Source organism: Anthonomus grandis, chromosome 8 (genome assembly GCF_022605725.1).
Source record: "Anthonomus grandis grandis chromosome 8, icAntGran1.3, whole genome shotgun sequence".
Classification (NCBI taxonomy): domain Eukaryota; kingdom Metazoa; phylum Arthropoda; class Insecta; order Coleoptera; family Curculionidae; genus Anthonomus; species Anthonomus grandis.
This window is the reverse complement of record NC_065553.1, coordinates 4914060-4941703: the sequence shown is the minus strand read 5'-3', so window position 1 is coordinate 4941703 and position 27644 is coordinate 4914060. Positions and strand designations below refer to the sequence as shown.

The 27644-nt window shown below is 32.5% G+C and overlaps 3 protein-coding genes and 1 long non-coding RNA gene across 8 annotated transcripts in view; 3 read left to right on the top strand and 1 right to left on the bottom strand.

Annotated features, from left to right (window-relative positions):
* Positions 1–289: 289 nt before the first annotated feature.
* On the bottom strand, positions 290–27160 carry LOC126739864 (uncharacterized). Its single transcript, XM_050445680.1, has 10 exons — positions 26866–27160; positions 23217–23456; positions 22954–23166; positions 21240–22376; positions 20950–21183; positions 12760–13440; positions 12451–12664; positions 9032–9218; positions 966–1261; positions 290–538 (listed from the first exon to the last, which is right to left on the bottom strand). Exons 1-10 carry the CDS (start codon positions 27028–27030, stop codon positions 390–392), a joined length of 3516 nt encoding a protein of 1171 aa, XP_050301637.1. The 5' UTR covers positions 27031–27160; the 3' UTR covers positions 290–389.
* LOC126739865 (uncharacterized) lies at positions 3060–7769 on the top strand. Of its 5 annotated transcripts, none has more exons than XM_050445681.1 (7): positions 3061–3297; positions 3712–3918; positions 4115–4324; positions 4543–4800; positions 4856–5055; positions 5111–5270; positions 5327–7769. In XM_050445681.1, the coding sequence occupies exon 7, from the start codon at positions 5494–5496 to the stop codon at positions 7555–7557; it is 2064 nt and encodes a 687-aa protein (XP_050301638.1). In that variant the 5' UTR covers positions 3061–3297; positions 3712–3918; positions 4115–4324; positions 4543–4800; positions 4856–5055; positions 5111–5270; positions 5327–5493; the 3' UTR covers positions 7558–7769. The 5 variants fall into 4 exon arrangements, with proteins under 5 accessions (XP_050301640.1, XP_050301638.1, XP_050301641.1 ...); XM_050445684.1 differs by having other exon boundaries at positions 3062–3297; XM_050445682.1 differs by lacking the exon at positions 3061–3297 and having other exon boundaries at positions 3455–3918.
* LOC126739872 (uncharacterized) overlaps positions 10381–27644 on the top strand; it is a 67592-nt gene continuing 50328 nt past the window's right edge. Inside the window, exon 1 of the long non-coding RNA XR_007661716.1 lies at positions 10381–10721. This is a non-coding gene — a long non-coding RNA (uncharacterized LOC126739872). The remainder of the gene's footprint in view (positions 10722–27644) is intronic.
* Positions 18325–20299, top strand: LOC126739869 (piggyBac transposable element-derived protein 3-like). Its single transcript, XM_050445691.1, has 2 exons — positions 18325–18529; positions 18616–20299. Exons 1-2 carry the CDS (start codon positions 18454–18456, stop codon positions 19422–19424), a joined length of 885 nt encoding a protein of 294 aa, XP_050301648.1. The 5' UTR covers positions 18325–18453; the 3' UTR covers positions 19425–20299.

The window sequence follows — 27644 nt, the reverse complement described above, 5'->3', positions numbered from 1 at the left end:
AAATGTAAAAAGAGAGAAATAAAAAGATATTTCTTATAATCAAATACTAAAAAATATACAGATCTAAAATAAAGAGATTATAAAATCATAATGAAATTATTCATTAAAAAAAATATTTTATTATACTAATTATTCTCTTTCATAATTCTTACTTATTAAAAAGGTATATTATAGAGACATAAAATAACAATTATTGATATACAGCCCGGTTTATCACTCACTCTTATTATTAAAAGACGCAAAATTAAAATTACAGATGCCTTAATAATATGTGAAATAATAGGTACACTGATTTTATGAAATGTAATCTTTGATACTAATAACAACAATTATTTTTAAAAAATGATTATTTTAATCATGCGCCTTAATATTTCGAAAAACAAACAATATTAGGCCACGATGGCGCTAGAGGGTGTCTGGTTCAAACCGCAGGTACCGTCGCCCCGGTATACCCTGTAGTAGCCTTGTTCTCCCCATCCGGGTCCCCATGAATTTTTCACCGTCCAGTAAGGCAAAGTTTTGTTGAAAAGGGAGTATTCTGAAAGAAATGCCCTAATTAGAATATTCATATACAGGTTGATTGATGAACGATGATACGTTAGATGTATATCAGACATTACTTTAACTCTAATGTGAAAGCCAGGCCTGTGAGTATCGTTTGTATTTAATTTTAATAAACATAAGCTATATTAATGTAATTCATGTACTGATACAAAACAGCATGATTAACTAAAAAGTCACTAAACTAAGTAATTAATAATTCGAAAAATAAGCTATGCGAACGTAGATGGAATAATTATTCGAATTTTGAGAATTCTAAAAATCTCTGTGGAACCTGGCGAAATATCTGCTTCAAATTCTGCCTTTGATTATTTCACATATTTTCCTTACAAAAATATATTAAAATTAAAGGTTGCTTCTAAGTTCTGATCCTGCTCGATAAATTAAAAACCCTAAATACTTACTATGTACACCATATCCGACAATCAACACCCCATGGTCCAAATTATTCGGATTACAAAGGAACTTGAACGGATGCGACACTCCACCGACATAAAACTGCATCGCGTTAGCGTTAATCGCAATGGAAATGGGACCGTTCTGCGTCAACCATTTAGCCATGTCAGTTTCGTCATGGCTAATATTTAATGCGCCAGTCAACTGCGCCTTCACTTTCGACTTTGAAAAGTGGCAAGTATCATCTTTTCCCTCATATGGGTACGCGGATTCGGACTCCAATCCTCCCAACTCCTCAATCACCCTGAAAAATGCAGATTTTCGGTTTACAGGCAGGTTTTTCTAGAGAAAATTAAGGCTTTCAGTCAACAATTATTTTTTATCTTGACTTTTCACTTGTTCTATGATATGTCCAAGCTGCTGAACTTTGTGATTTAAAGCAAAATTAAATAAAAAGCTAATGTTTGCAGAACTTTCTTTGAAATTGAATGGGATACAAAAATATATTGCTAAAATTACAGCAAATAATGTATTTTTCCCAATATTTATTGATATTTTCTTTGAATATGTTATCGTCAAGCTGAAGTTCTCGTTGTTCAGTAGATACATTTGTTGATTTAAATCATCTGTTTATTTGGTTTCGAGTTGTGCCGAGGGATAGTTAAGGATTACAAGCCATAAATTTAGACTTGCCAGTTTCAACTTAATAAAACTTCCTACCCCTGTGCAATAACCAGCTTATTAATAAGGAGAGGTTCCGATAAATTTAAAATAACTTGAATGCATAAAACAACTTTTTTCATACAATCCAGAAGAACACCACAAAGATACATACAAAGATAATAAATTAGCCAAGAACTGAAAATCTATACCATTAATTAGTTCCCAGCTAGCAAGAGCTCGTCAGATTAACGTCATTAAATCGTGATAACCCGTGAGTACTCGTCAGTGGTCAAAAAATCACTAAAAAGACACGAGATAATGACGTCAAATAAATAACGTCAGAGTGACGTACTTTAAATTACGATATTTTGACGTCGTTTTTTGTCATTTTTAACTGTCATAAAACTTTATGAAATTAATTATTTTACATTAGGTACAAATAAACTATTACGCATATTATGTTAAAAAAAACATTGAAAGCTCTTTTTGCGGCGAAAATTTTGTAGCAAAATTTACTAAGACAAGCAATTGTTTATTTATTTGGCTCAACTATTTTTATTCCCTTCTTAAAAAATTACAACAGAAAGTGTTATTTTGTGGGGGTTTGAACCCAAGACCCCTAGACCGTAATCCTGCAAGCTAAGCCACTGGACCAATCGAAGGTCTAGGCGAGAAACTAAACACGCCATGACTTTAGTACATGCGTACACATTTGTAACTTTTTTTATAATCAATTAAAATATATTTATTGCAATTATATGGCGATAGGAAAGATGAATTATTTAAGAACATAATTTAGGTTTAGAAGTAACATCTAACCAAGGCAACTGGCTAACAAACCAGAACAAATTCTACTGGGAGCAGCTGCCAAAGATGGAACAATCCAAACAACTTATAGGCAGCCCACCCTTCAAGAAGGGTGAGAACATACTGGGCCTCTCCAGACAACAACTGCGAAAGGTCGCAGGGCTACTTACAGGCCATGCACCCAGCAGGAAACACCTGCATACGCTAGGGAAATCAGTTACCTCGCTATGTAGGGGATGCAATGAGGAGGACGAAACAACTCTTCACATACTGTGCTTCTGTGAAGCATTTAATCAAACCAGGGCAACATTCCTGGGGGAAGAGAAACCCGCACCAGAGGGTATAAGAAATCTACCACTGGGCACAATCCTGGACTTCCTTGAAGCTACAGAATTGAACCTATGGGACTAAACATATGGGACACAATAGGACTGCTTCTTAGCAGACCGCAGTGTAGGGAGCCACAAGGCACCACCCAGCGGTGGAGTTTTAGTGGGTATAGGAAGAGACAGACTCGACACTGAGTCCCACACTACTGGGGGCGGCGCCGCGTAACCAGTGTTCATAAAGAATTTCTCCACCGACCCAAAAAAAAAAAAAAAAAAAAAAAAAAAAAAACATCTAACCAAATTACTAATTAGTGCAATTCGGCCAAATCAATACCATCATGAGTTCGTTTTTTTATTTTTTAAAGTTTTTTTTTTCGTGGTGTTGGCAATACATGTCTTGTCCCTTGTCATCGACAGCGTCTTCACTCTTCATCATTATAAAGGATTTTTTTGTTCTTTTCTTTCCGGGCGTTTTGTTGGTTTGAGGTTGGAATTTTGAGTTGTTTGCGTCGTTCTGATATAATAAGTGTAACTTAGGAAGGTAAGTTTTAATTTCTGTAATAACCTTTAATATTTTATGGTTTTGCATTAGTTTATTTTCTCCTTGCTTTAACGCCTAGTATATGATCTCTTATAGGATCAGGTAGTATAATATTATTATGGTATAATATAACTTAAATTTCAGTGTTAACCAAGTATATAACAATAACTGATATTGATTAAATTTGACCAGTAAATTACTTGAAATCAAAAGGTGGGGTATTCAAGAAAATTTGAATATTCTTATAAGTTTCAATTTAGATAATGTCAATTTTTTTCTTTTCTATAATAAATAGAACCCGATATTCTAAGGGGGCTTATAATAAGGGTTTGTTATTGGCAAGAAAACCACAACCAAACAATATCATAAAAGCAAAAAGTGGTTTCTGTTAAAATATTCTATTTCTATTTGTAGTGAATATGGAGGCTTACGCAGGTGTAGAATTTCTCGAAAATAGTGAAATAGCTCTGGTCCACTCAAAATGGCTCACTCCTACAAAAAGGCATACTTTTTGGCCCCCTTATAAAACTTCAGGGCCTTTTAATAAATCTCTAACTATTGCCGAAGAACCTGATGAACCTTGGAAGTTGTATCCTATCAAAAGATTGCTTTTTTACTGTGGTGTGTACTTGTCAACCTACTAATTTGTTATGTATGCATGAGTAAATTAGTATATATGTGTTCAATACAGTTTTCTGCCTGTTCCCAAGCCAACATAACAAAACCAACAAAAAAAAAGTGTTTGTACCATGATAATACGTTTAGTTTTTTAATTATTGTCATATGTTTTGTTAGTGATAAAGTATATTTAATTTAGACAACCTGGAAAAGGCCAGAAAGAAATTAAAGAAGTGGGAGGAAACTTCAGATATACAATCTTCAGAGTCGGACTTTGAAACATTACGTGTAAAAAGAAGGTTAAAAGCTAAGAGATGCTTGTCAGATTCTACCAGTGAGGATGAGGAGCCTAGCAAAAAACTAAAAAGACCCCCTTGCTTTCCTAACCTAAGAGCAGACTCCGGTTGTGGTAAAGTCTTAACCATAGTATAACAATTAATTTAGAAGTATATCAGGCCTTTTACAAAGAATATTTTCAAGCCTAGAGAGAGTTATTTAGCCTTTGAAAAAGAAATCCATTTTTTTTTTAAATGATACAGTATTCTAGAATTAATGGGAAATAATCATTAGATTTTTTTTATTAGATGAAGTACAACAAATTTTTATGTAGTGTTTATTAATATTTAGGTAGCTCAGATGTTTATCAGGAGATGACAAGTACTCCAACTAGACTCTCTAGTAGAAAAAATTTGAAATCGGGGGAAATTTCAACTACTACACTTGAGAATACACTACTTACCCTGCCAAATAGGATTATTTTACCAAATTCAGATATTTTAAAGTCATCACCATCAACATCAATAATTATAAGGGAAGATAACACATCAAATGCTAACACTGAAAGTTTCTGTGAAAGCAATACAACCATTAGTGTATCTTCAAATGGTAATTGTATTTTTTTTTAAGTTAATTTCTTAAGTTAATTCTCTTGTTATTCTAGCTTTAGAGAAAATTTATAGGCAAGTTAAAAAGTTGGGAGAAGAACTAAAGGAAGTTAAAGGATTGCTCAAACAATCAAGGCATCCCTCAAGTGTTCCTAGTTTGCCCAATAATCTACCAGTTGAACTTCCCTTAAATTCTCAAGAAAATTTACAAATATTAGAACACTATCTAGGTGAAGAGGAAGCATTTAATAATTTGGTAATAAACTTATTTTATAAAAAGTTTTTAGTTAAAAAGATACAATATTTTGTAGGCCTTATATCTTTCAACACTTGGAGGTAATGGCATGGTATCCTGTGTAAATAAAATTCTAAGACTTCTTCTATCAGATATCTTAGCAACTGCTTATAACTTTGCTGGGCAACGGAGTAAACAAGCATTCGGAACAACAAAACTTAATTCTCTTGTGATAAGTAAGAAAGGTAATGTTACATATTATTTTAGTTTATTATTTTCATATAATTTGCAGGAGCTATACAAGTTACATCCCCATTAACAACTAAAGCAGAAATTGAAAATGCAGTCAAAACTTGGCTGAAGCATGCCAAGCAAAGAATTGATAAAAAAAGGAAGTCATATTGATGATGTTTTTTTATGTGTCATATAGTGCAATTTATTTTGTAAGTAAACTTATTCATGTTAAAAATGTTAAAACGAAAACAAAAAGAATTTGTTGGGCCAAGACAAAAGTCTAGGCGAGCTTTAAAAGCTTCACAAGATTTTGCTAATACAATAAATGGGGATGTTGCTAATAATAATTCATCTCAAAATGCTATTGTGAGACATATTTCTGATAAACAGATTGTCATTAAAAATGTCACATTAATTGCAGACAAAAAGAATGAGCACACTTTATCTAAAGTCTCTACCAGTAGTTGTAGTGATACATCTCTCTTAAATTCTTCACTCTCAATTTCTAGTAAAAATTCTTCACCTGAGGAAAAAAGTGTTCTTCGTGAGCAGTTAGTTCAATGGGCAACTTTAAAACATAAAATATCTCATTCTGCTTTGACAGATCTTCTTCATATACTTTCACCCTACCATCCTGAACTCCCTTTAAGTAGCCGTACTTTATTGGCGACTCCTAATTTTACCGATATGAACAAATTGGAAACAGGTGACCTTTGTTATTTTGGTATTGAAAATGCTCTCAAAAAAATTGTTTTGCATTCCCCTATTGATAGGCAACTTCAAATATGTTTTAATGTTGATGGTATCCCACTATTTAGAAGTTCAAAACTTCAACTTTGGCCAATATTAGGTTTAATAAAAAATATACCTAATAGTATTGTTTTTACCGTCGCAGTTTTTTGTGGAAAAAGTAAGCCAAAACCTTTAAATTTATTTGTAAAATCATTTATAGATGAATTAAATTCTTTGCTGCAAAATGGACTAGTTATTGGAAATGATCACATTAATGTGTCATTACACAGTTTTATCTGTGACGCCCCTGCTCGAGCCTATCTGAAGTGTACAAAATCTCATACAGGTTATTCTTCTTGTGATAAATGTACAGTCCATGGAGATTATTACATGAATAAAGTTGTTTTTGATAGCATAGAATCTCAGAAACGAAGCGATGAGTCATTTCGTATGCAGCTTGATGAAGACCACCACATTGCTGAAACCCCTTTAACACAGCTACCAATTAATTTGATTAAATGTTTTCCAACCGACTATATGCACAATGTTTGCTTAGGAATTGTTAAGAAACTACTTCATACTTGGATTGGGGGTTCTTTAAAAGTAAGATTATCGAGCCATGAAGTTAAGGTAATATCCCAGCGGCTGCTTGATTTAAAAAAGTATATACCAATGGAATTTAACCGGAAACCTCGCACTCTTGATGAATTGTCATATTGGAAAGCTACTGAATTTAGGCAATTTTTACTTTATTTAGGCCCTTTAGTTTTGACAGATATTTTAGATATAGCCATTTATGAAAATTTTCTTGCTTTTCATTTTTCAATTTATATTCTATTATCAAAAAAGCATATTAAAAAATTTGGAGTTTCATTTGTAAGAAATGTAATAAATATTTTCATTAATCACTTAAAAACATTATATGGCTTGGAATTCATGATATATAATGTTCATTTATTATCACATATTTGTGATGATGTAGAATCATTTGGTGTTCTTGACAACTTTTCAGCATTTCCTTTTGAGAATTATTTAGGACAATTGAAGTCCCTAATAAAATCTCCAATAAATCCTATACAACAGATTCATCGCCGGTTGGTTGAAAGAGATTTAATCATTTCCAAAGGAAATTCCCAGTATGATCATCTCAAGCTTGTTCAGGAACATACAAGAGGTCCATTACCTAATTTCAATAGTGGTATTAAATATCATCAACAGTTTTCCAAAATTATATTTCATGATACAACTTTTTCAGTACTGCATCATTCAAAGGCAGATTGCTATTGCTTGACCAAAAATGGAAATAAGATTGTTGAAATACATAACATTTTAAAAGCAGATGACAATAACATTTATGTTGTTGGAAAAGAATTTATTAGCTATTCTGATTTATATTCATACCCCTATCCCTCTAGCCACTTAACTATTTTTGTTGTAAACAATTTGTCAGACTTTAAAATCTGGTCAATTAATGACATTTTTGGCAAATGCTTTGTTTTACCATTTAGGCAAAAAGGTTGTGTTGCTATTCCTATTATACATAGTATAATGGGGTAAACAAAAAACAAAATTCATTGTTAAGTTTTCAGTGTATATACATATATGGTGTTTTTCAACACAACAAATACCTATAATATTAATAATTATTGTATGATAGAATTTCACGCTTGTTTTAAGAATTTTAAATCTAATTTGAACGTCATTATTTTCGAGTTGTACAGTACTTAAGTTCAGGTATGTTTGCGGAGTTGCTTTAGACGCAAATGTGAAAGTACATTTTTTTGAGTTTAGAAAAAAAGCTTTGTTTTAATATTTTGTTTACATTTTTTAAAGTTTTATGTTATTTTTTGTTTTAATCGAAGTTTTGTTAAAATTTTTTGCTTAATATATTTGTTAAATATTTCTAAATATATACGTTTATTGTAAATGTACTCTTTTAATTTTTGTTCATGTTCCCAAAATGTTACGTAGTAATGACGTCATTTTCCGTTATATAAAAATACGTTAAAGTGACGTGTTCAATATGACGTATTTTGTCTGAGACATTAGGAGGTCATTTTCACGTCATACTTTCGTGATGTAACTCGTCATTTCTCGTCATTTGGTGACCTTATTATAACGACATTTTCACGTGTTATTGTTAGCTGGGTTTTGTTTTTCATTTTGTAATAGTTTTTTGACGTATCATTCAATAAAAATATATCCTTAAGTGCTGAGTTTTTATGTTCATTTCAGAAAAAGCACATGCCGCGCATTTTCAAATACCCATATTTTTTTCCTAATTTTTCTTTAAGGTTTAAATATTTTTGTATTAAAAAACGAAATCCGACAAGTCTTTAATACTAATTGTTTAGAAAAAATTTTTATTTCCTTCTTTAAAACTTTCAGTATTTCTTATTTTCTGTAAAATGGTTTAAAACTGACATGTGCAACACTGATATGTATCAGTAGAAAAGTGGGAAGTTAAAAAGAAGAAAAATCGTTATAATGTCTACATATATTCTCAAGTAATTTTGTTCATTTTTATAGGCGTATGTATGTCATTTTTAATAACAAGGCAACTAAACTAAGTCAAAGTAAATTCTTTTAGATTTTAAGAGAACTGAAGCAACAAGCAAAAAAGTTAGCTTATAATTGTAAGACAAAATATCTCGGCTAAATCTGCATAGTCTCGTAAACCAATGAATATTGTCTAAGAGTGTCATAGATTAATAGAAAACTACTTATCCTATTATATCTATTTGATATAAAATGTCCAAAAAATTCTATAATATATCTCAATACGCTTTACTGCCATAACCAAAACACATGTTACATTTATTAAATTGAAATTGATCTCGGCAGCTTGTTACTGGACAATCAACATGCGACTATTTTCAAGTTTTACTCTAATCGTTATGGTTCAAAAGATGTAATAGGTCTAAATTCAATTTTTTTTTTGACATACGACCGACCTATTGCTGTCACCACGACGATATATTTTTAACAAATATTAAAGCGCGCTTTAAATGAAAGGTTAGAAAGATTTTACCGGTAAGCATTGTCCATAAGTCCTCCATTGCATCCCTGATCGACCTTATCGCAATCTACCAGTTCTTGTTCGGAAAATTCCAAAAGTGAGCCGTGTTTGATCGCGTACTGGCCTTCAATATTACCGGTTGTACTGAAAGCCCAACAGCTGCCGCAGAGTCCTTGGTCTTTTACTTCGGTGACTGCTCCTAAAAAATATATATAACATTACAACTATATTTACTGAATATAGTTTTTCTTGAAAATGTAACTAGTAATAATAGAGCGGAGTTTTTGAGAATGGATTTGACGATAGAAACATGATTAAGGATTAATGATTGCCGCAGTAAGGGCGGTTTTGGTAGGGACATTTGTTTACTAATTTTTTAATATTCGCTAGACTCAAAAGTACTTTCACGGCACAATTAGAAGGCTTAAAAAGACCCAGTTAAAAAAATTGCTATCCAATTATTGTATATATGTGAAAAAAAAACAAATTTTAATTTTTCGTGAAAAATTATAATAAATTCAAAATATTTTTTTTACTTTAGACATTATAAAAACTTAATATAATATTAACTTTTAAGATAATTATTTACAAAACGGTTTTCAGCTTTTTTACCAATAAACGAGATATTTCTTGTTTAGGCACTTATTGATTATAACGTTTATAGATGTGCTGGCGCGGCAATACGAATTTGCCTCTTTTATTTTGTAAATGAAAGCCTTTTTTTGGTTGTTTTTTAATACATAGTATTCTTCTTCAAAAGCTCAACCACTACAAATTTTGTTCGAGAAGTCTGTCACTGCTACAGTCCTACTTGAGTGACCGAAGTCAGTTTGTTTGTTTTGGGAGGTGTAGGTCCCAGAGTTTGTCGATTGAGCATGGAGTGCCTCAGGGATCCGTTCTCGGGCCTATCCTGTTTCTTATATTTGTTAATGACCTACCAACTTGTCACCCTGATTGCACTTTCTATTTGTATGCTGATGATACTACATCCCTGTGTACTAATAGGAGTTGCGCAAACATTTCGCTCAAGGCTCAAGAATCTTGTTCTCAGTTTAGAGACTGGGCCGTTTCCAATAGATTGTGCTTAAATGAGTTCAAAACTCAAAATATAATTTTTTCCCTTCGGGACGTTGATTCCCAGCAACAATCTTTAGGTGTGTCTGTGGATTTTCTGGGTGTTAGATTGGATAGTGGTTTGACGTGGCAAGGTCACATAGATGAATTGTCAACCAAATTATCAAGGTGTACTTTCCTGATTCGCAATTTGTCTGGGTCTGTCTCCGCAGGTACTCTCAGGACAGCTTACTTTGGATATTTTCACTCTCTAATGAAGTATAACTTACTAAACTGGGGTCATTCAGCGCATATGCCCAGGATTTTTGCATTGCAACGTCGATGTCTGCGAGTGATTGCGCAGATTGGATACAGGGATTGTTGTAAGGTCCACTTCAGGCTTCTGAGAGTTCTCACCTTACCAAGCGCCTTCATACTTCTGTGCCTTGTATTCATTAGGGAAAACCTACCCAGGTTTGCGACTCATGCTAGCACTCACAGTCATGACACCAGAAATAGCGGCTCCTTGGTGGCACCATTTAGGAGACTCGAGCGTACCCGTAATGGCGTGTCTTATTATGGAATTAAGTTCTTTAATGTCCTGCCGGTCTCCGTTAAGGATTTGCCTCTTAATGCTTATAAGACAAAGGTAAAACATTTTTTAGTTACCAATGCTTTTTATTCATTTGAGGAATTCCTGAACTCAAATTTCAGTGCTATTGCATAGGCTGGGTCTCTTGACTTTTAGTGTTAAGTGTTTTTAAGCATTACTTTTTAGGCTTATATGTGTTTTATTTTTGTTCTTAGTTAAAACGAATTTTACAGTTTAATACTTTTATTTGGAGTTATATTTTTGACTGACTTGTGTAAAAGCTTTATACTTTTTGGCATGAATAAATAAATAAAAAATAAAAATAAAATACAAAAAACAACCAAACTTGCGACATTTCAACTAAATCGCACTAATGGGTGGCTTAACATCACATTTTTGGGCATGAATTCACTAAATTACGACATATTTTCTGGATTTTTCCTAAAATATTAGGTCTTACTTTCATAAATACTCTAGAAAAATTTAAAAAAAGGTTCAATAAAATCGGGAAAATTTTGTAAAACATTCATTCTATTAACTGTTTTTATGTATTTCTTTTCTTCTTATTATAAAGGTATAATTACGTTTACGTAGCTAAATGATTGGGTTGTGATAAGCTGTTTTGAGTTAGGACGTCGAGCACATGGGACTAAGCCCCTATCCTAAGCCCTATATAGGATACATTTCTGAGACAGACGTGTTTGTTATTACGTTGAGCTTTAGCGTAATAATTATACTTATTCTAGAAAATTTGGCAACTGCGAGTTCATATGTCAAAAGTTTTATGACATTTATGACCTATTTTAGGATATTTTAAAGGAATTAAATATTATTTTTTAGCGTCGTATGTGAATAATCCGCAAATTCAGTCTTTCTGCTTAAAGTTGACAAGACCCCAAGTCTTTGTCATTATTTAGTAAAAAAAAATATATAAAAAAAGAAACGAAAATTTGGAAAATATTTTATGATAATATATTGCTCAATGCCTCCAATAATCCGATTATGGCAAAAGTCCTTTGGGATTAAACTAAACGCTCTCGCAAGTATATTTCAATAAAATAGTTATTCAAAATTTAAACAAATATAACCTGGATAGCTTCAACCCTTTTTCCCATATAAAAATAATTTTCAGTATTTTGCTTATTTGTATGTCAATATGGCAACATCGCGGCCTAGGTCAGTGAATAAGCAGTAAACAAGAAAACAAGTTTCATTTGTTGATGAGTTTTTGCATTGTATGTTTTGAAAGAAAAAATAGAAGCAGAAAATTTAGTTTTTGACCTTTATTTTCCTCAAAAATACCCTGTAGCTACTTTTTGTATTAAGGTATGTTGTACAGATTGCTGTTACTCTATTTTATGGTTAATTTACCCCACCCAGCACCCTTATTCACTCCCGAGTACCGTAAGCTTCTAGGATTTAAAAAAACACAGAAAAAACACTTTTTTTAAAGCAGTGCCGACAGTTTTGTGTTCTACAAAAGGCCAATATGATTTATACATTTTTTTTTAGTAATAAAATAGCAGAAAACCGTTTTGTAAACTAACCACTTTTAAATATAGGTAGAATAGATTAATTAGAAATATTCGGTGAATTTTCTTAGTTAGCGATAATTTTGTCAAAGTGGGTAAAATGATTATTTTTTTTATGAACAGGAATTTTAGCATTGAATAAAAAAGTGAATTCAGTGAGAGTTTCGAGAACAAAATATTCCTGGAATACTCAGATATTTCTAATAAATGATTATAAAATGATGTTAATTAAACATATTGTGTTACTATCCTACCTTTAGTTCTCCAATCCATCTCCGTCGGTAGCTCAATTTGAGGAATCTTAGCTTGTTCAAACTTAACTTCCGGTCGCCTTAGCCCTTGTCTCAATCCGTGCATTTTTGAGAATTCAGTCTCGGTTAAATCAGCGAACTGGGTGATGCTGTACCGGCCTGTACCTTGTTCATATTTGTTCAGTAACGCTATTTTGTTCAAATTATTTTGAAATACCTAGATTGGAAACAGTTTCAATATAAATGGGGATTTCAGTTAAGCAAACTTTCATTTGTATAAAAAATAGTTCACCCGAATTATTTTCTACTAACCTTAAACCTAAACTTCCACTCCATCTTATTCGCATACACCTTTCCGAATTTCTCGCAGAACTTCCCAAAAACTTCCTCCTCATCAAACGCCTTATGCGAATAAGGCCTCTCTGGTTGATACTCATATACCTCATCGTCGTTACTACAGTTGATCGACATTGACAGATCCTTGGAAGGGTTAAAAACGTCATTGGCTCTTATAACGCAATCTATATAATGTGGCTCTTCCAAACAAACTGGTATGGTCATCGACATAAACGTGATTTTATCACAAGGAGCCAATGTCATTATTATTAATACGGTATTATTAAAATCGCCCGCTTCCGTAATTTTGATCAGTTTGTACTCTTTACTCATTTTGGTGCGAGAGTTGATATAATCGACTGCTCTCTGGGACAGATCTTGAACTAGGACTCCTGAAACTTTTAAAGATCTTTTTCGTCTTTGACTTGTCGTTGGCCCATGGCCGAATTTAAATTCTTTATCTCCACATGTTGTGGTATATAACGTGGAGTTGAGCCAAGGACGTGACCAAACATCTATAGTGCAGTTAAAGGGTTCTTCTAAGAGCTCGCAAGTTTCCGGAGGTTTAGAGTCGTCCTTTTTGCATTCGCTCACTCCAATTTTCGCTGTGATGATATAGCGTGTTCCAGCTACTATTTGATAGGTGGCCGAGAGGATCTACACAATAAATTTAATTTTCCTTACTATTAAAATACCAGAGTTTTTTTTTCTAATTTAAAGTTTGCTGGGCCATTGGCCAGCCTAAATATTTTATATTTGCAATAAATTTCTTATGACATACAGGGTATCAAAGTTACAGTTCAATTTTTCTTTATTTCTTGAGAAGCATTTCAGATTTTGGCATAAAACTCGATATAGAAGGATTAAGGAACTTAACATTTCAATTTATCCCAGAGAGCTCAAAATTTTTCAAAGTACAACTCTAAAAATTTAGGAAATTTTTTGTCTGTATACAAGAAAAGTCCTTGCAATAAGCTAATTAATTATCGACCGAAACCCATTTTTTCAAAATTATTTAAAAAAGCTTTAAAACCTAGAATAACAGATTGCTTTGAATTTAATAATCTTTTTAGTATTAAGCGGTTTGGGGTTAAAAATGCAAAATCTACTACACTGGCAATTAATCAATTGATAGATCTTATAAATGATGGCATGAAAAATGGTGGGTCACTTTTTATGATTTAGCCAAAACTTTCGACTGTGTTTCCTTAAGATCTCTGCTATGAAACTAAAGTACGATAATTTTCAAGTAGTCAGTTGTAATGGTCTACAATCACTTGTATTATGAGGTCCCTCAAGAATCGGTGCCATTGCTCTTTCTGATCTATATCAATGATCTTGAGAGTAGTGATCCATATACTGATTTTATTCTATTCGCGGATAATACTACATTGGCGAAGAAGGCTGGTACACTTGCCAATGTACAAATGGGCCTTGAGGAAACGCAGTTGAGTGTGATTGGTTTCATGCTAATAAATTAAGCATGAATCCCAATAAAAATCAAAAACCAATTTGTGGCTACTCGTAATTTAAATTTGCAGGATTTTGCAAATGAACCAATTACTTTTCTGGGCCAAAACTTATCTGGAATGCATATGTTGATTACTTATGTCCGAAGGTGGCTTCTGGTGTCTTCGTCTTCGTGTTCGTCTGGTATATTTCATTGTCTCTTGCATGTTAAAACGAACATTAATAGTTATGAAACTTTCGAAGACCTACACACGCTTTTCACGAGAAATAACAATCATATACATACTGCATTTCATAGAATACATCGCATTAAAACTGGTCCTTCTTTTTATGGGCCACTGCAATAAATTGCCACTTCACATTAAAACTCTTGTTGCCTCTTAACGAGTTTAGAAGAAAGTTAAAGCAGTATCTTTTATTTAAAAGTTTTTTTAGTATTAGTGAATTATCTAAATCACAGCTTTATGGATTTTAAGAATTAATCGGTAATATTGATCGTTTGAAGCTCTAATATTGACTTGTGTAAACTCTGTTCTGTTAACACCAATAAACATCTTATCTCATAACTTTTTTGTTCTACCCTGTATACAACAACTGGCCGAAAAATATTTTTTCGCATTTCCGCAACAAAAAACATGAGCTTGTTGGAAGTGTCAAAAGTTAATAGTTATAGAGTAATTAAAATTATTAATGCACTATGTTTACCATGATGATAAAACATTTTTTTTAACTTACTAATCAACTTACTTTGGATAATATCTGAATAGTGTTTGTTTAGTGTGTGGTTTCTAATTTTTGTCATAATTTAGAATAATAATATCATACCTATTAATATTAACATCATGAAGTATACGTTTGTTGAATATTCTGATGTGCATTTAATGTACAGATTGGCAAGATGTAATAATTTAAAAGGACGGAGATTCTAGTATGCTGACAGATACCCTAATAGACACCTGCTTAGTTCGAAGACTTAGTGCATGTAAGTACATTGTGTGTGTGTGTGTGTAAAGTACATGGTTTAAGCGCGAATGATTACCTCGCAAAGGTAGAATTTTGTACATGGCTCTTAAGGAAATTTAACCACGACAATGAACTTCTTCATTAATACTATTTTCGGATGAAGCAGGATTTCGAAGTGTATTTTTCACATTTATGCAGACGAAAATCCTCATGCAATAAGACAAACTCGCCACCAAGTACAATTTCAAAGTAATTTATGGGCAGGAATAATTGGATAATATTTAATAGGTCCGGTTGAATTACCACCTTAGCTAAATGGCCAAAATGTTGCCCATTCTACTGTTAGAGAGCATTTAAATAAAGTTTATCCAGACCAGTGGATAATTTAAGATATACACAGATACACAGATACACGAGATTTAAATCCTATGGATTTTTTTTTCTGGGCTGATTGTAAACAACGCGTTGACAATACACCAGTGAAAACTGAAGCTGATCCTCGACAAAGGATTTTCATCAGGAAATGAAAAATAACCTCCAAACGCATTGGAGAGTGCAGCAACTTCGTCGAGCTGGAGAGTGTAACAGGCAAGGTGGTACTCAATTTATATCAGTTGTTATCTACAGGGTAGCACAAAAAAGTTATGAGAAGTTATTTACCGAAGTAGTGCTGTAAGTGGCGCCCTCTAGATGTTTGGCCACAAAAATTAACAGAGCCTTATTTCTCATACTACTACTAAACTACTAAACCTTCCTAGACTGAGTTTTATATCAAAATCTGAAATGCTTCAAAACATTGTAACTTTGACACCCTGTATCTCACAAACTATCAACCTTTGGACTGGGAAAGAAGGTATGTTTGGGTCAATCCACATATTATGATCTGTAATATTTCCAGTTTCGAGATTTCCTAACTTTTCGCAGATACCCTGCATAAAGAACACACCGGCACCAAGACAAACAGAAGTGTATTTCGAGAAAATGTAGCCAGAGCTTTATTGTTTGGAAATAACATCAATTAAAAAAGGCTTCTTCCTGTAAGAGTCTCGAATTTATTAAAAAAATCGTATTAAAAAATTGGAAAGTTTGCTATCCAAATCTAACAAAAAAAAAATTTAAGAGCTGATGCAAGAGAAAAAGTAAGAACCTATTGCGATGAATGTGATGGGAAACCTGCAATGCGTCAAGAGTGCATGGTTGAAATGCAGTAACTCTTTTTTTTAAGTGGCGTTAGATTTTTCAGACTTATAAATTCGAATTAAATAAACATTTACAATTCCATATAATGTTACTCTTAAAAGACGTAAATGATCTACATAAGTTATAAATGACTGACACCTCAAAATTACGCCAAGAAGTATGTCAGTCAAATACGACAGACATCCAAAATAATATAAACAAAAATAAGTATACCGGCAGTTAACTTATCAAAACGACTTCAGGGCAACGTTGCCATGTATCTTACGTGGTTTTGTTTTTGCCAGTAAACGGTTGGGATATAAATATTGGAATTATTAATAATTACAATTGAAGGGGAACGTTTGACTTGAAGCTGAACCATTATATCTCTTTGAATTTAATTTTCAATTAAGAATAGAGGTTTGTTTGATTTTTAGTAGAAAAAAGTAACTCGCAGAAAAAGAACACGAATACCTCGAAAGTAAAAGTTACATTTTAACTTAACTATAGATTTACGGCACCCAATTTAAAAATCGTAGAAAAAATTTTAAAAAAATTATGACCCAGATCGAGTGATGACTACATAAATCTTGTGCAATCTTAATTGATAAAGTGTTATTGTGTTTAAAAATGAACAACTGGTTATCGCATTCCTTAAAAAAATTAAATTAAACTAGACAAAAGTTCAAAACATTAGTAATAATTATTACTAAAAGATATCGAAATCAAACTATTAGTACCATTCTCCCAAAATGAGTAATTTTGTATGTTCATAATAAGTCATTTATCTGAATTGGATTAAATTTGAATTTAAAAAAATACGGAGAAAAGTTGTTTGCCAACATTAAGGAGAATGAAGCCGACATAAATTTGACTCCTCATGAGTCACAAATTAATAAGTTTAAATGATAAAAGGAGTCGTACATATGTGTGTATGAAACGGAATTATATAGTCGAAAAATGATTATTTAAAGAAGATGAATAGTAAAAACATGTTAATTAAATGGCTACATTCTCTTAAGTTTTTTGGAAATCCTTTCTATTGGAATAACTCCATCACAATAGACAATATTTCAATTTTTAAGAATTTCAAACTGTTTATAAAGTTTTAAATATGCAAAAAAATGTACAGGTTTCGAAATGTCAACTTTTCGGTTATTTAACTGACTGTTTATCAAAGAGTTTCATGCTACCATAAATTTCATTACCTAACTAATAAATATTAAAATTTAACTAATAAATCTTATGCAGTGAACATATTGAAACTATTAACAAGAATATGAGCATATTTATATCAAGTGGTATTTTATTTAACCAAAATCTAAAAAATAGGCGAACAAAAAAAAATGTAGAAAATCAGTAATGAAAAACAAAGTTAGTAATAAATTGTGGAGAAAAACAGTTTGAAAAAATTTATAGATTAATACACAATTTTGACGCATGGTCATAAATCGGAAATATATTTATTTTCCTAAAAAATATATTAAGACATGCGAAATTCATTCTTTTTTTTTAGGAAGAACATTGATCTTTTAACCCATTTATGGCCAGTGATGCGTATACGCAACACTGCACTAATGATTTATTTACAAAAAAATAGTACCTTTTCCCCTGAAATATGGGCTGGTACCATTGAAGCAAGGTTGAACAAAAGTGACAGAATTAAATTTGAACCATTTTTTTCAGTTGCTTTCTTGTACGAATTTTTAAAAAAAGCGGATTTTTACTTATATATGGCCGCACATTTTTAAGAATCATATAGTCCTATTTAATGTTTTTATTCTCAAAGTTTTATATTTTTTTAACACTAATTACATTCCAAACTACACCATAAAATCGAAAACCGGGGCCTAGTTGAACCAGGGTTTTCCTAATTAGGTCATAAATTATGCTAGTTCTCGCATCACCGGCCGAATAACTGAAATTGCCTGTCACAAGTGTGTCTAGACAAGTTTTTTAGAGCAGTCGACTACTATGTTTTATTTATAGAATATTTAGTCTGAGTCTGCATCTAATCAAGTGCGTGTTATTTGTAATAAGAGTTTTTTGTTGAAAAAAATGAGAAAATTTCTTACGCAAAAGGAGTTAGAGTTAGCCTTGGAGGAGGTTGTAAATGAGCTTGAAAATGAAGTTGGTAAGTATTTCTTGTACCCTTTTTTCGCTTTTTTTTTTAATTATACATACAATATTATACACACAACAATAATTTGTGATTTTTAGAACAAGTCGACGCTGTCTACATTCCACCCGAGGTAAATCAACTAACAGACGAGGAAGAATTTTCAGAGGACCCGGAAAATATCGAAAATAGCCAGAATGGAGATATAGCGGGAACTTTCGAGATCCACACCGTTCGAGACGAGATTTACGATGAATCTGACGAAGAAGATTTGGCAACAAAACGCCGAAAAATCCTAGAAAGAAAAGCGGTAAGTTACAACCCGACTTGGAGACCTGGATCATTCATACACAAGAATTTACCTTTATTTAAAGAAGAAGAACACATTCAAGAACTTAGGGGCGAATTGGAGGGTTTGTCACCGTTGGACATTTTTTTCAAATTTGTCGATGAGAATCTTATGAATTTGATTATCCAGTTTTCAGAAAAATACGCACAGGACAATAACAGACACGAGTTTTATCTATCACGAGAAGAACTGCTGAATTTTCTTGGGATCCTAATTTTGTCTGGATATCACAGCTTACCCCAGACAGATATGTATTGGTCTTTAGATGAGGACAAAACTGTGCGTATTGTCAGAGACTGCATGAATAGGAATAAATTCAGATCGATAAAGCGAAATCTACACTTAAGTGATAATAATAATCTGGATAAAGGAGACAAGTACATAAAACTCCGCCCTTTTTTTGATACAATGAATGAAAAATTCTTACAGTTTGGCATTTTTTCATTCAACTTATCTATTGATGAGCAAATGGTTCCTTATTTTGGACGCCATTCTTGTAAGATGTTTATAAAAGGCAAGCCTGTGCGTTTTGGTTTCAAACTTTGGTGCATTTGTTCTTAGAGTGGATACCTCTACAAGTTCATTCCTTATGCGGGAGCAGCAGAGAAGAACAGTGATATTGGACTTGGTGCGACTGTAGTTCTTGAACTTTTGTCAATTGTGGAAAATCCGCAAAATCATAACGTCTTTTTTGATAACTTTTTTCATCCTAAAAGCTCTTATCTCATTTGAAAACCAAAGGCTATTTTGCCACAGGAACGATTTGCAAAAACAGAACTAGTCATTGTCCTTTGGTTGATAATAAAGTAATTTCATAAAAAGAAAGAGGCACCATGTGATTCCCAATTTAATGAATCCACACAAATTTTATTGGTAAAATGGAACGATAATTTTATTGTCACGGCAATTAGTACCCATTATCATGTAGAACCTCTTACTTCTGCTAAAAGATATAATAGAAAATCGAAAAAAGAAGTGTCAATCCCACAACCAGCTGTAATTTCAAGATATAATAAATACATGGAGTAGATTTGCATGATAATGGCGTGGCAAATTATAGAATCGATGTGATGGGTAAGAAATGTCACAAATGAATTTTAAATCATTCATCGCCGTACGCTTATTAAAAACAAAGAACTTTGTCGCTAGACCACTTCCATTAGAACCACCCAGTGAAGTGAGGGTTGATCACTCCGGACATGTAATCAGTAGGACTGACTCCTGAAGAAGATGTCGTGTATGTAGAAGTCAAACAATTTATATTTGTGAGCGTTGCACTATTTATTTACACGCTGACTGTTTTCGGCAATATCACTTAACACTATAGGCCGTTGATACGTTTACGCAACACCACTTATTTCAGAAAGTAGCAGATTTATTTATTTTTTGATTTCACATATGTCTGTAATGTGTTTTCATAATTAAAATATATAATTTAAAAATTTTAAGTTTTATTTCAATCCTTGGCCGTAAATCGGTTAACACAAATAACATTTTATCCAGGAATTTCAGTAAATGGGTTTGGAGAATTTCTTAAGTTGATGAATCAAAATAAAAGTATTAAAGAAATTAGGAAACTTAAAAACTTGCTTCCTATAATTTCTGTAAATCTTTTTATATTTTGGAATTTATAAAAGCAAATGGCGAAATAGCGATCATTCTATTATCTGTTTTCGTCGTAAATAATGCTTAAATGCATCGACGTTATACTGAAATTTATAGGTAAATGCCAATGGTCATTACGTTTTGCTCTTACCATATCAACTATATTGGGCTTTTATAATAAAAATTGAAAAAATATTAATTATCGGAAAGACAGTTAAATATTTCTTTAAGCAAAACAGCTTTAACGTCCCTTCATACAGGGTTACAGCGTAAATTCCTACAGCGTAAAGTCCTACCGAGCATGCCCAATTTCGATCTGTTAATATTTTACCAATATTTTTAAAAATATTAAAAGATTGTTTAAATATCAAATAAGTAACTTCATGAACAACTTTGACATCTTACCGTAAAAACAATACGTCTACGGAACTTTCCCGATGTATTTTCAAATATTTAATAAAATATAAGTCTATTTACTTACGTCAACGCACTTATGTTTATTTTCCCCATCGGACACCGAATCCAGGTGCTGCAAAGTTGCCTTAACAAATTTTTTCACTTCAGGACTCGTCGTAGGGACTTTGTTATGTCCTCCCGGTAAAGCTCTCTTATACCTGCTATAATTAGTCCGGTTCCTGTCATTCTCGTCTTTTTTAATATTTTGACACTGGGACTTGACTACTTTTGGATTTGAATAATCTTCTTCCACATGAACCTGATTAAATGTTTTTTTTTTAAAGTAAAAAATCACGATAATGACATCAAACTTACCTGTACTTTACAGATTTTTGTCAAATTGGTAAAAAGCTTTTCCCTACAATTTTCATGATGCTCATACTCGTAACAATGCGAAATCCCCAATCGCATAATAATTTGATAATAAATCCCGTCCAGCTTCAGTTTCTTGGCTCCCAAAATCTGTAAAATCACCCTCTTGTGGTGGTCCTCGTCGATGTTATCTAAAGATGCGGCAGCAAAATCGGCCAAATCTCTGACTATCGCCTTCTCGTCGGGAGATATTTTTTCTAGCTGTCCCACAGACCTTTTGTGTCGTTGATTCTCTTCTGAACTGCTGCTGCTACTGCTACTATCGTCCTCTTTCTCTTTAGATTTCCGATCCAGATCTTCATGAGTATTCCTCTGATCATTATTTTCTTCTGACGAGGACGATGATGATGACGAAGAGGAAGAGTTCTTCTCAGCCTCTCTTCTGCTCCTGTCATCCTCTGCCTCTGAGCTGCCAAAGTCCTTGACCAAATCATTCCTTTTTCGTTGAATATCAAATCTAGAGAACCATTCAGTGAGATCTGGATAGCTATCATAATCATTAAAGTAAGTTCTAATACTGGGTCCTCTGTCCTCCATAAAATGGTCATGTTCTTCTAAAGGAATTGACACATCCAGGGTAAATGATGAAGACGGGTGTAGTTCTTCAAGAGGCTCTACTTGCAAGTAATCTATTGGTGGTGCAGAATTCATAGGAGTTTCAGCCTTGAATGGGCTTGACGGAGTTTCTACAATGTCTTCCAGTAAAATTTGAGATTCCAAATCTGCCAACCTTGCAGGATCCAATGGCTCGTCAATACGGCCATTTTCTGCCATAGAATCGTAATTCGGAATATATGGCTTATCAGTTTTTTGTTCTGGTAGGACATGTGGCAAGATATCATTACTAATTTCGTCTTTGTCATATTTGGAGTTTACCGGCTCAAATTCCTGAGACTGAGTGCAGTTATTTTTAATGATATGCTTGCTTTTGCTTATCCAGGGTTTTTCAATAAAGCTAACTTCGCAAATGAATGGTTCCTTATTCAAATCTAGAATACAGGGGGCAGAGAGATCCGCATCCTTAGTGCAAGTAGTTTCCGCAAAGTCTGCTAAGAGTATATATTTGATACCGGCGACTATCTAAAGAAAATTATTTTAAGTTCAACAACTTACTAAAATTAATCAAAAAGTAAATTGAGTCATTTTGAAGTTTGCAATATACATGGTGTCCTATTTGCTATGTGTGACTATTACTATTTGCGAAACTATAGAAGTCGTATACGAGGGTGGTTAAATTAAAGTTGCCAATTTTGATGCTTATTCTAAATCCTTTTACAGCGTTGCAAAATGTTTAGTATTTTTTGAATTACAGGGTGATTTACTTCAAATTTTAATTTAATTAGTATTTCCAAAACTATTGATTTTAGAAACTTACTTTTAATTACAAAGTTTTATAATTTTTTGTGCTCCACAAAACCTCACCTTTAATTTTTTTTTAATGACCTTTGGTATCTTGGCAACGGCTATCAACTTCTTTTTTTTAAATACGCCAAAAAAATAATCGTCATTTCGAAGAAAATAAGATTTTTATTTTATAAAGCATTAAAATTACAAAGAAGTAGAGTAATAGAGTATTAGGTTACACACAAATCAGTCATCAAGTTTAAGAAAATTTAATTTTTTAATATCTTGTAATCAATCAAAGGATGCTAATTACCTGTTCCTGGAGTCTTTTAATATTAAGAATCTTATGCCTGTTAGAACGTTCACTCTCGATATGCTTTACAGCAGTTTCGACGAGCTCATCGACTCCTTCTGCGTCAGTGTCCAAATCAAAAGGGCAACCTAAACAAGGGACATTTTGTTTTCTGACAGCCACGAAATCTGGATTGCCTTGTTCTGGAGCCACAGCCTCATTACTTAAATCGATCTATAAAAAACCCGATTTACATTAAACCTAATTTTATACCCCAGTAGTACTTTTCCGTTGCTGGCAAAAACCATCGAAGGTCCAGAAACTTTTGGTTCTTCGACTTCATCCACAACGATTTCAACTTTTGGACTACAAGTGATGTCGCCGAGTACTTGGTACTGTCCCAGTTGGTTGGGATCCATACCCATATAGGCATGACATACCATAGTTTGATCATTGCAAGGGATTTCTGGTAACTTGTTGTTGCAAACAGCATGAACCTCAAGGGAGGCTTCTGATATGTCACCCTAAGATAAAATTAAGAAAAATGGTGTATGTTTATTTATTATTACCAACAGCAGATAATAAATGTCACTAATAGATAATTCCTATGATTAAATTTAATTATAACCTATTTCAAATCTATCTGTAATGTCTATTACTAATGTTCTTGAAGGCATAAATATTCTGCCCAATAAGCTCGTTGCTGGGCCAGATAATATTCCTAACTTTCTTCTAAAAAAGTGCGTCTGTACTATTGCTATGCCTTTATTGTGTTTAATGTCTCCTTAAAAACTTCCAAGTTCCCAGCTGCTTAGAAAGAAAACTACATTGTGCCTGTATTCAAAAATGGCCATAGAGAAAACATAAAACTATCATAGCATTTGCATTCGATCTGCAATACCCAAACTTTTTTATTGTCTTATGGTCAAACAACCCTCTTGGTTATGTGGGGGCTTATTATCAGAATCACACATACACACATACATAACACAACATGGTTTTCGGAGTAAAAGATCAACAACAACAAACATAGTTTGCTATGAGTCTGATATAATTAATCAATTGGAGAACCGTAAAAAGATCGAGGCCTTATATACTTATTTCTCCAAGATTCAATCATCAAATTATCAAATTCTTCTGGAGAAACTGATTGGTTTTTGTGCTAAGTTTATTGAATGAATAACGAGCTATCTATCTGATTGAAGTCAAAGGTCAAAATTGGTTGCCATTTATCTAATACTATCACCGTCGGCTAAGGTAGCCATATATCTCCCTTACTTTTTAGCATTTTTGTCAATAATATAGCTGCCTGTTTTAGGAATAGCAAATGCTTAATGTTGGCTGTTTATTACAAATTTTAAAGAATTATTGATAGCTTAAAGAACCAAGCTTTGATGTAGACTAACTTGGATCGTCTACATAGTTAATGTAAAAAAAATAAACAAAAAAACTTTACTTAAATCAGAATTTTTATTTTTTTATAAGTTTCTTTCGTAGAGTTTGTAGAATTGAGATGAGCTTTAACATTAAACGGCCAACCTCTAGAGTATATAACTTCTATTTATGACTGGGGGGTTATTTTGGAAGAGAGACTTAACCTTTTTGAGCACATTAACACTATTTCTACAAAGGCATCTAAACTTCTTGGCTTTATCATTAAAAATTATAAATATTTTTCCATTGATTCCACAAGAATTTTTTATTGTGGCCTGGTCAGATCCATGTTGGAGTATTGCTCAGTGGTTTGGTCGCTAAATTTCTTAGGTAATTGAAAGATATTTAGGACAATTTATATCCCCTTATTTTAATTATATAAAATACATAGCAATATTTTAATTCTCCTATGTTTTAGAGACACATTTTATATTCAGCACACAAGTATGTACAGTGAACTAAGAATGTTACAAGAGTTATGACTAGAATTTAAAGCTGAATCTAATACTAGACTTTAAGAAATAGAATTGCCCTATCTTTTATGTAAGATTTACTTACTCACATATTCTGACGCTAATATCAACCCCACTCTTACAACTAAATATTTTTGTATAAAGTTTAGAAAAATGTATTATGGTATTGATTATTGACCCACTTGACAGTGCAGGAAATGAAAGTTCTGTGAATTAGGAAGTTGGTTGCATAGAAGGATATCAATTTTTGTGTATTTGAGGAGTAGCAGCTCTTCTGTGTAGTATGTTATAAATAATTTATAGCTATGAAGAGTAGATTCATTATATCTATAAAATATAACCGCCTTCCCTAGGCCCTTTATATATTTTTTTCTTCAATAACATAATGACCTTATCATACCCACACATAATTTAAGAAGCCACCATAAATTTTTAAATCAACATTTTAACATGGCACCAGTTCATTCACATGATTTAGCAAGGAATATGATTTCATATAGTTTCCTTCAATTTAAAATATGTCAGCCTAGACATGTGTAAATTAGACTTTATTAACATATATCTGGGGCCTACACAAATTTTTAAGGATGTATGGATATTATGAGGTTGACATGCTTTAATAGGCTCCATATATAAAAAACGACTTAGGAGTTTCTGTTTATAATAAGGTCAATGTCAGGGAAGGAAAATCTTATCAGGAATAATAATTTAAACATTTATTAATTTTAATAGAAAATCTTTTAAAAAACCTAAACTAACAAATGTGATAAAAGTATTAACACTGGCTAATTTTAATATGCGGATTTCATTACTTTTATACTTTTACACTGTTAGTTACAAGATTTTAGAATATATTTCCTGTTTTTTATATATTTCTTATTATATTTTTATTTAATTTTTTACAAAATATTTTTTTTAGTTCTTTAAACTTTTCAATAAAAGATCTTAACTTATTTGATACATGACACACATGTCCATTTAACATTAGGATCTAGCAGGATTCTGAGATACTTTATTCTATTAATTGATTTAATTCGTCTCTATGTGATTGTTAGCTTTAATTTTTATTCCTTGGAAACTAGACAGTGAGTCAGAATAGCTGACAAAGGACATAAAAAATGCCTTTTTTTGGTTTTATGGTTAGCATTTCATTATTAAACCATTGAAAGACTTCACGTAGATCAGTTTCCACTGTTTCCTTTAGAGATTTCCATGATGCCCCTTATAAATTAATACTGAATCATCTGCAAGATAAAGAATTTATCCAGCAGAGTCAATATGGAATAGTCCATTTATATATAATATTAAATAGAATGGGCCCCAAGACAGTTTATTGGGAAAACTTATCTCTGCAGGAACTTCTGTACTTTGTTGGTCCTATTAATATACACTGTATTCTTTGTGTCATGTACCCCTCAAGTAGCTTGAGTGGGATCCCTCATATACCATAACTTTCAAATGTCTTGGCCTAAGTCAGATATAATATATACATATGATTTTTCCCCTTTATCTATAATTGAGCGAATAGTATCAACTACCTTTATATGGTGTTATTTAATTTAAGAAAAAATTAAATTATATTAAGTAGTTTGCATGGCATATATGCATTATAGACAGCTAAATAAAATGTTTATACATTGATTTTGCAAGGAAATCAGAAGGCACCAAAGTTTATCAATGAAATATACAATTGTTGCTATAAAAAATATGACCTATTGATATTGGGGTCTAAATATGAACAAAACAGATTCTAATAATACCAAACATTTCTTGAATTTCTTTAAACACAAAATCAAATACAGATACCAATCATTATTTGATTTAATAATAATAGACTTTACTACAACTAAATTTTAAATACAAGAAGCAATTAGGGATTGCCTTATAAAATTTTAGAGACACTTTGAATATTTAAAAAGAGAATAGCGGAAATTTTCCTGCATTTGCTTAAATGTACAAAGTATTTTTTTTGTTTTTAACTGACAATAAACAGGTTTCTCAAAAGCTTTCTTAAAGGTAATCTTACCCTAGTTTGAATGCCAATCAAAGCAGCCCCGCTGTAGTCATGGATTTTATTGGGGTTCCCATTTAAATAACCCAGAACAGCGCTAATAATTTGAGTCTCCTTCTGGGCAACAACAAAAACACAACACATTAATATAAAGGAAACAAAAATCCGGAGTGACGCCATGGTCACTTCGCTACTCCCAGTACGAATTTACACTGAAGAGGGACAATCTTTACTGAATCACTCTGTTAATTTATTATATGTGCGCATTTGAGACTTGTTTATTTTTATTGTTGCTCTATCATGTTTATAAATAAATATGTGGGGAAACGAATCAGGAATCAGCTGGTGTTGCAGTGACAACTGACATTGACCATGACATTTCTCGGTTTATTTTAAGGTAGGTTCATACCTGACAATTTACCCAACGTCTTAAGCTTCATTCTGAGTAAGACGTATTTCGCGGATTTTTAACAGGCAATTTTTATCTCGCACATTCACAGATTTTACCCATACACATAAAAGCGAAATTCGTCCACGCGAAAAAGCGGATATTCGCGAAAAAGTTAAAACGATTTCAACTATTTTGCGAATTTCTTCTATCAGCTGTCATTAATTGTCAGTTTTTTCTTTATTGATTTATGCGGCAGTGTTCTGTGATCTAACCAAGGCCTTTGATTGTGTTAATCACGGAATACTGCTGTGGAAGCTTGAGCGTTATGGTCTTCGGGGGCCGGCTCTGCAATGCTTCGCATCGTATTTGAAGGATAGGTATTAAAGCGTTTCCTCAGGTGGTT

Coding starts and splice junctions, on each gene's coding strand:
- LOC126739865 (XM_050445683.1), top strand. CDS start 5,494: ATGTTAAAAATGTTAAAACGAAAACAAAAAGAATTTGTTGGGCCAAGA.
- LOC126739869 (XM_050445691.1), top strand. CDS start 18,454: ATGAGAAAATTTCTTACGCAAAAGGAGTTAGAGTTAGCCTTGGAGGAG. Junction 18,530..18,615: donor TGAGCTTGAAAATGAAGTTG/GTAAGTATTTCT, acceptor TGTGATTTTTAG/AACAAGTCGACGCTGTCTAC.
- LOC126739864 (XM_050445680.1), bottom strand. CDS start 27,030: ATGGCGTCACTCCGGATTTTTGTTTCCTTTATATTAATGTGTTGTGTT. Junction 23,167..23,216: donor TTTTTGCCAGCAACGGAAAA/GTACTACTGGGG, acceptor GGTTTTTTATAG/ATCGATTTAAGTAATGAGGC. Junction 539..965: donor TGTCGGATATGGTGTACATA/GTAAGTATTTAG, acceptor CATTTCTTTCAG/AATACTCCCTTTTCAACAAA.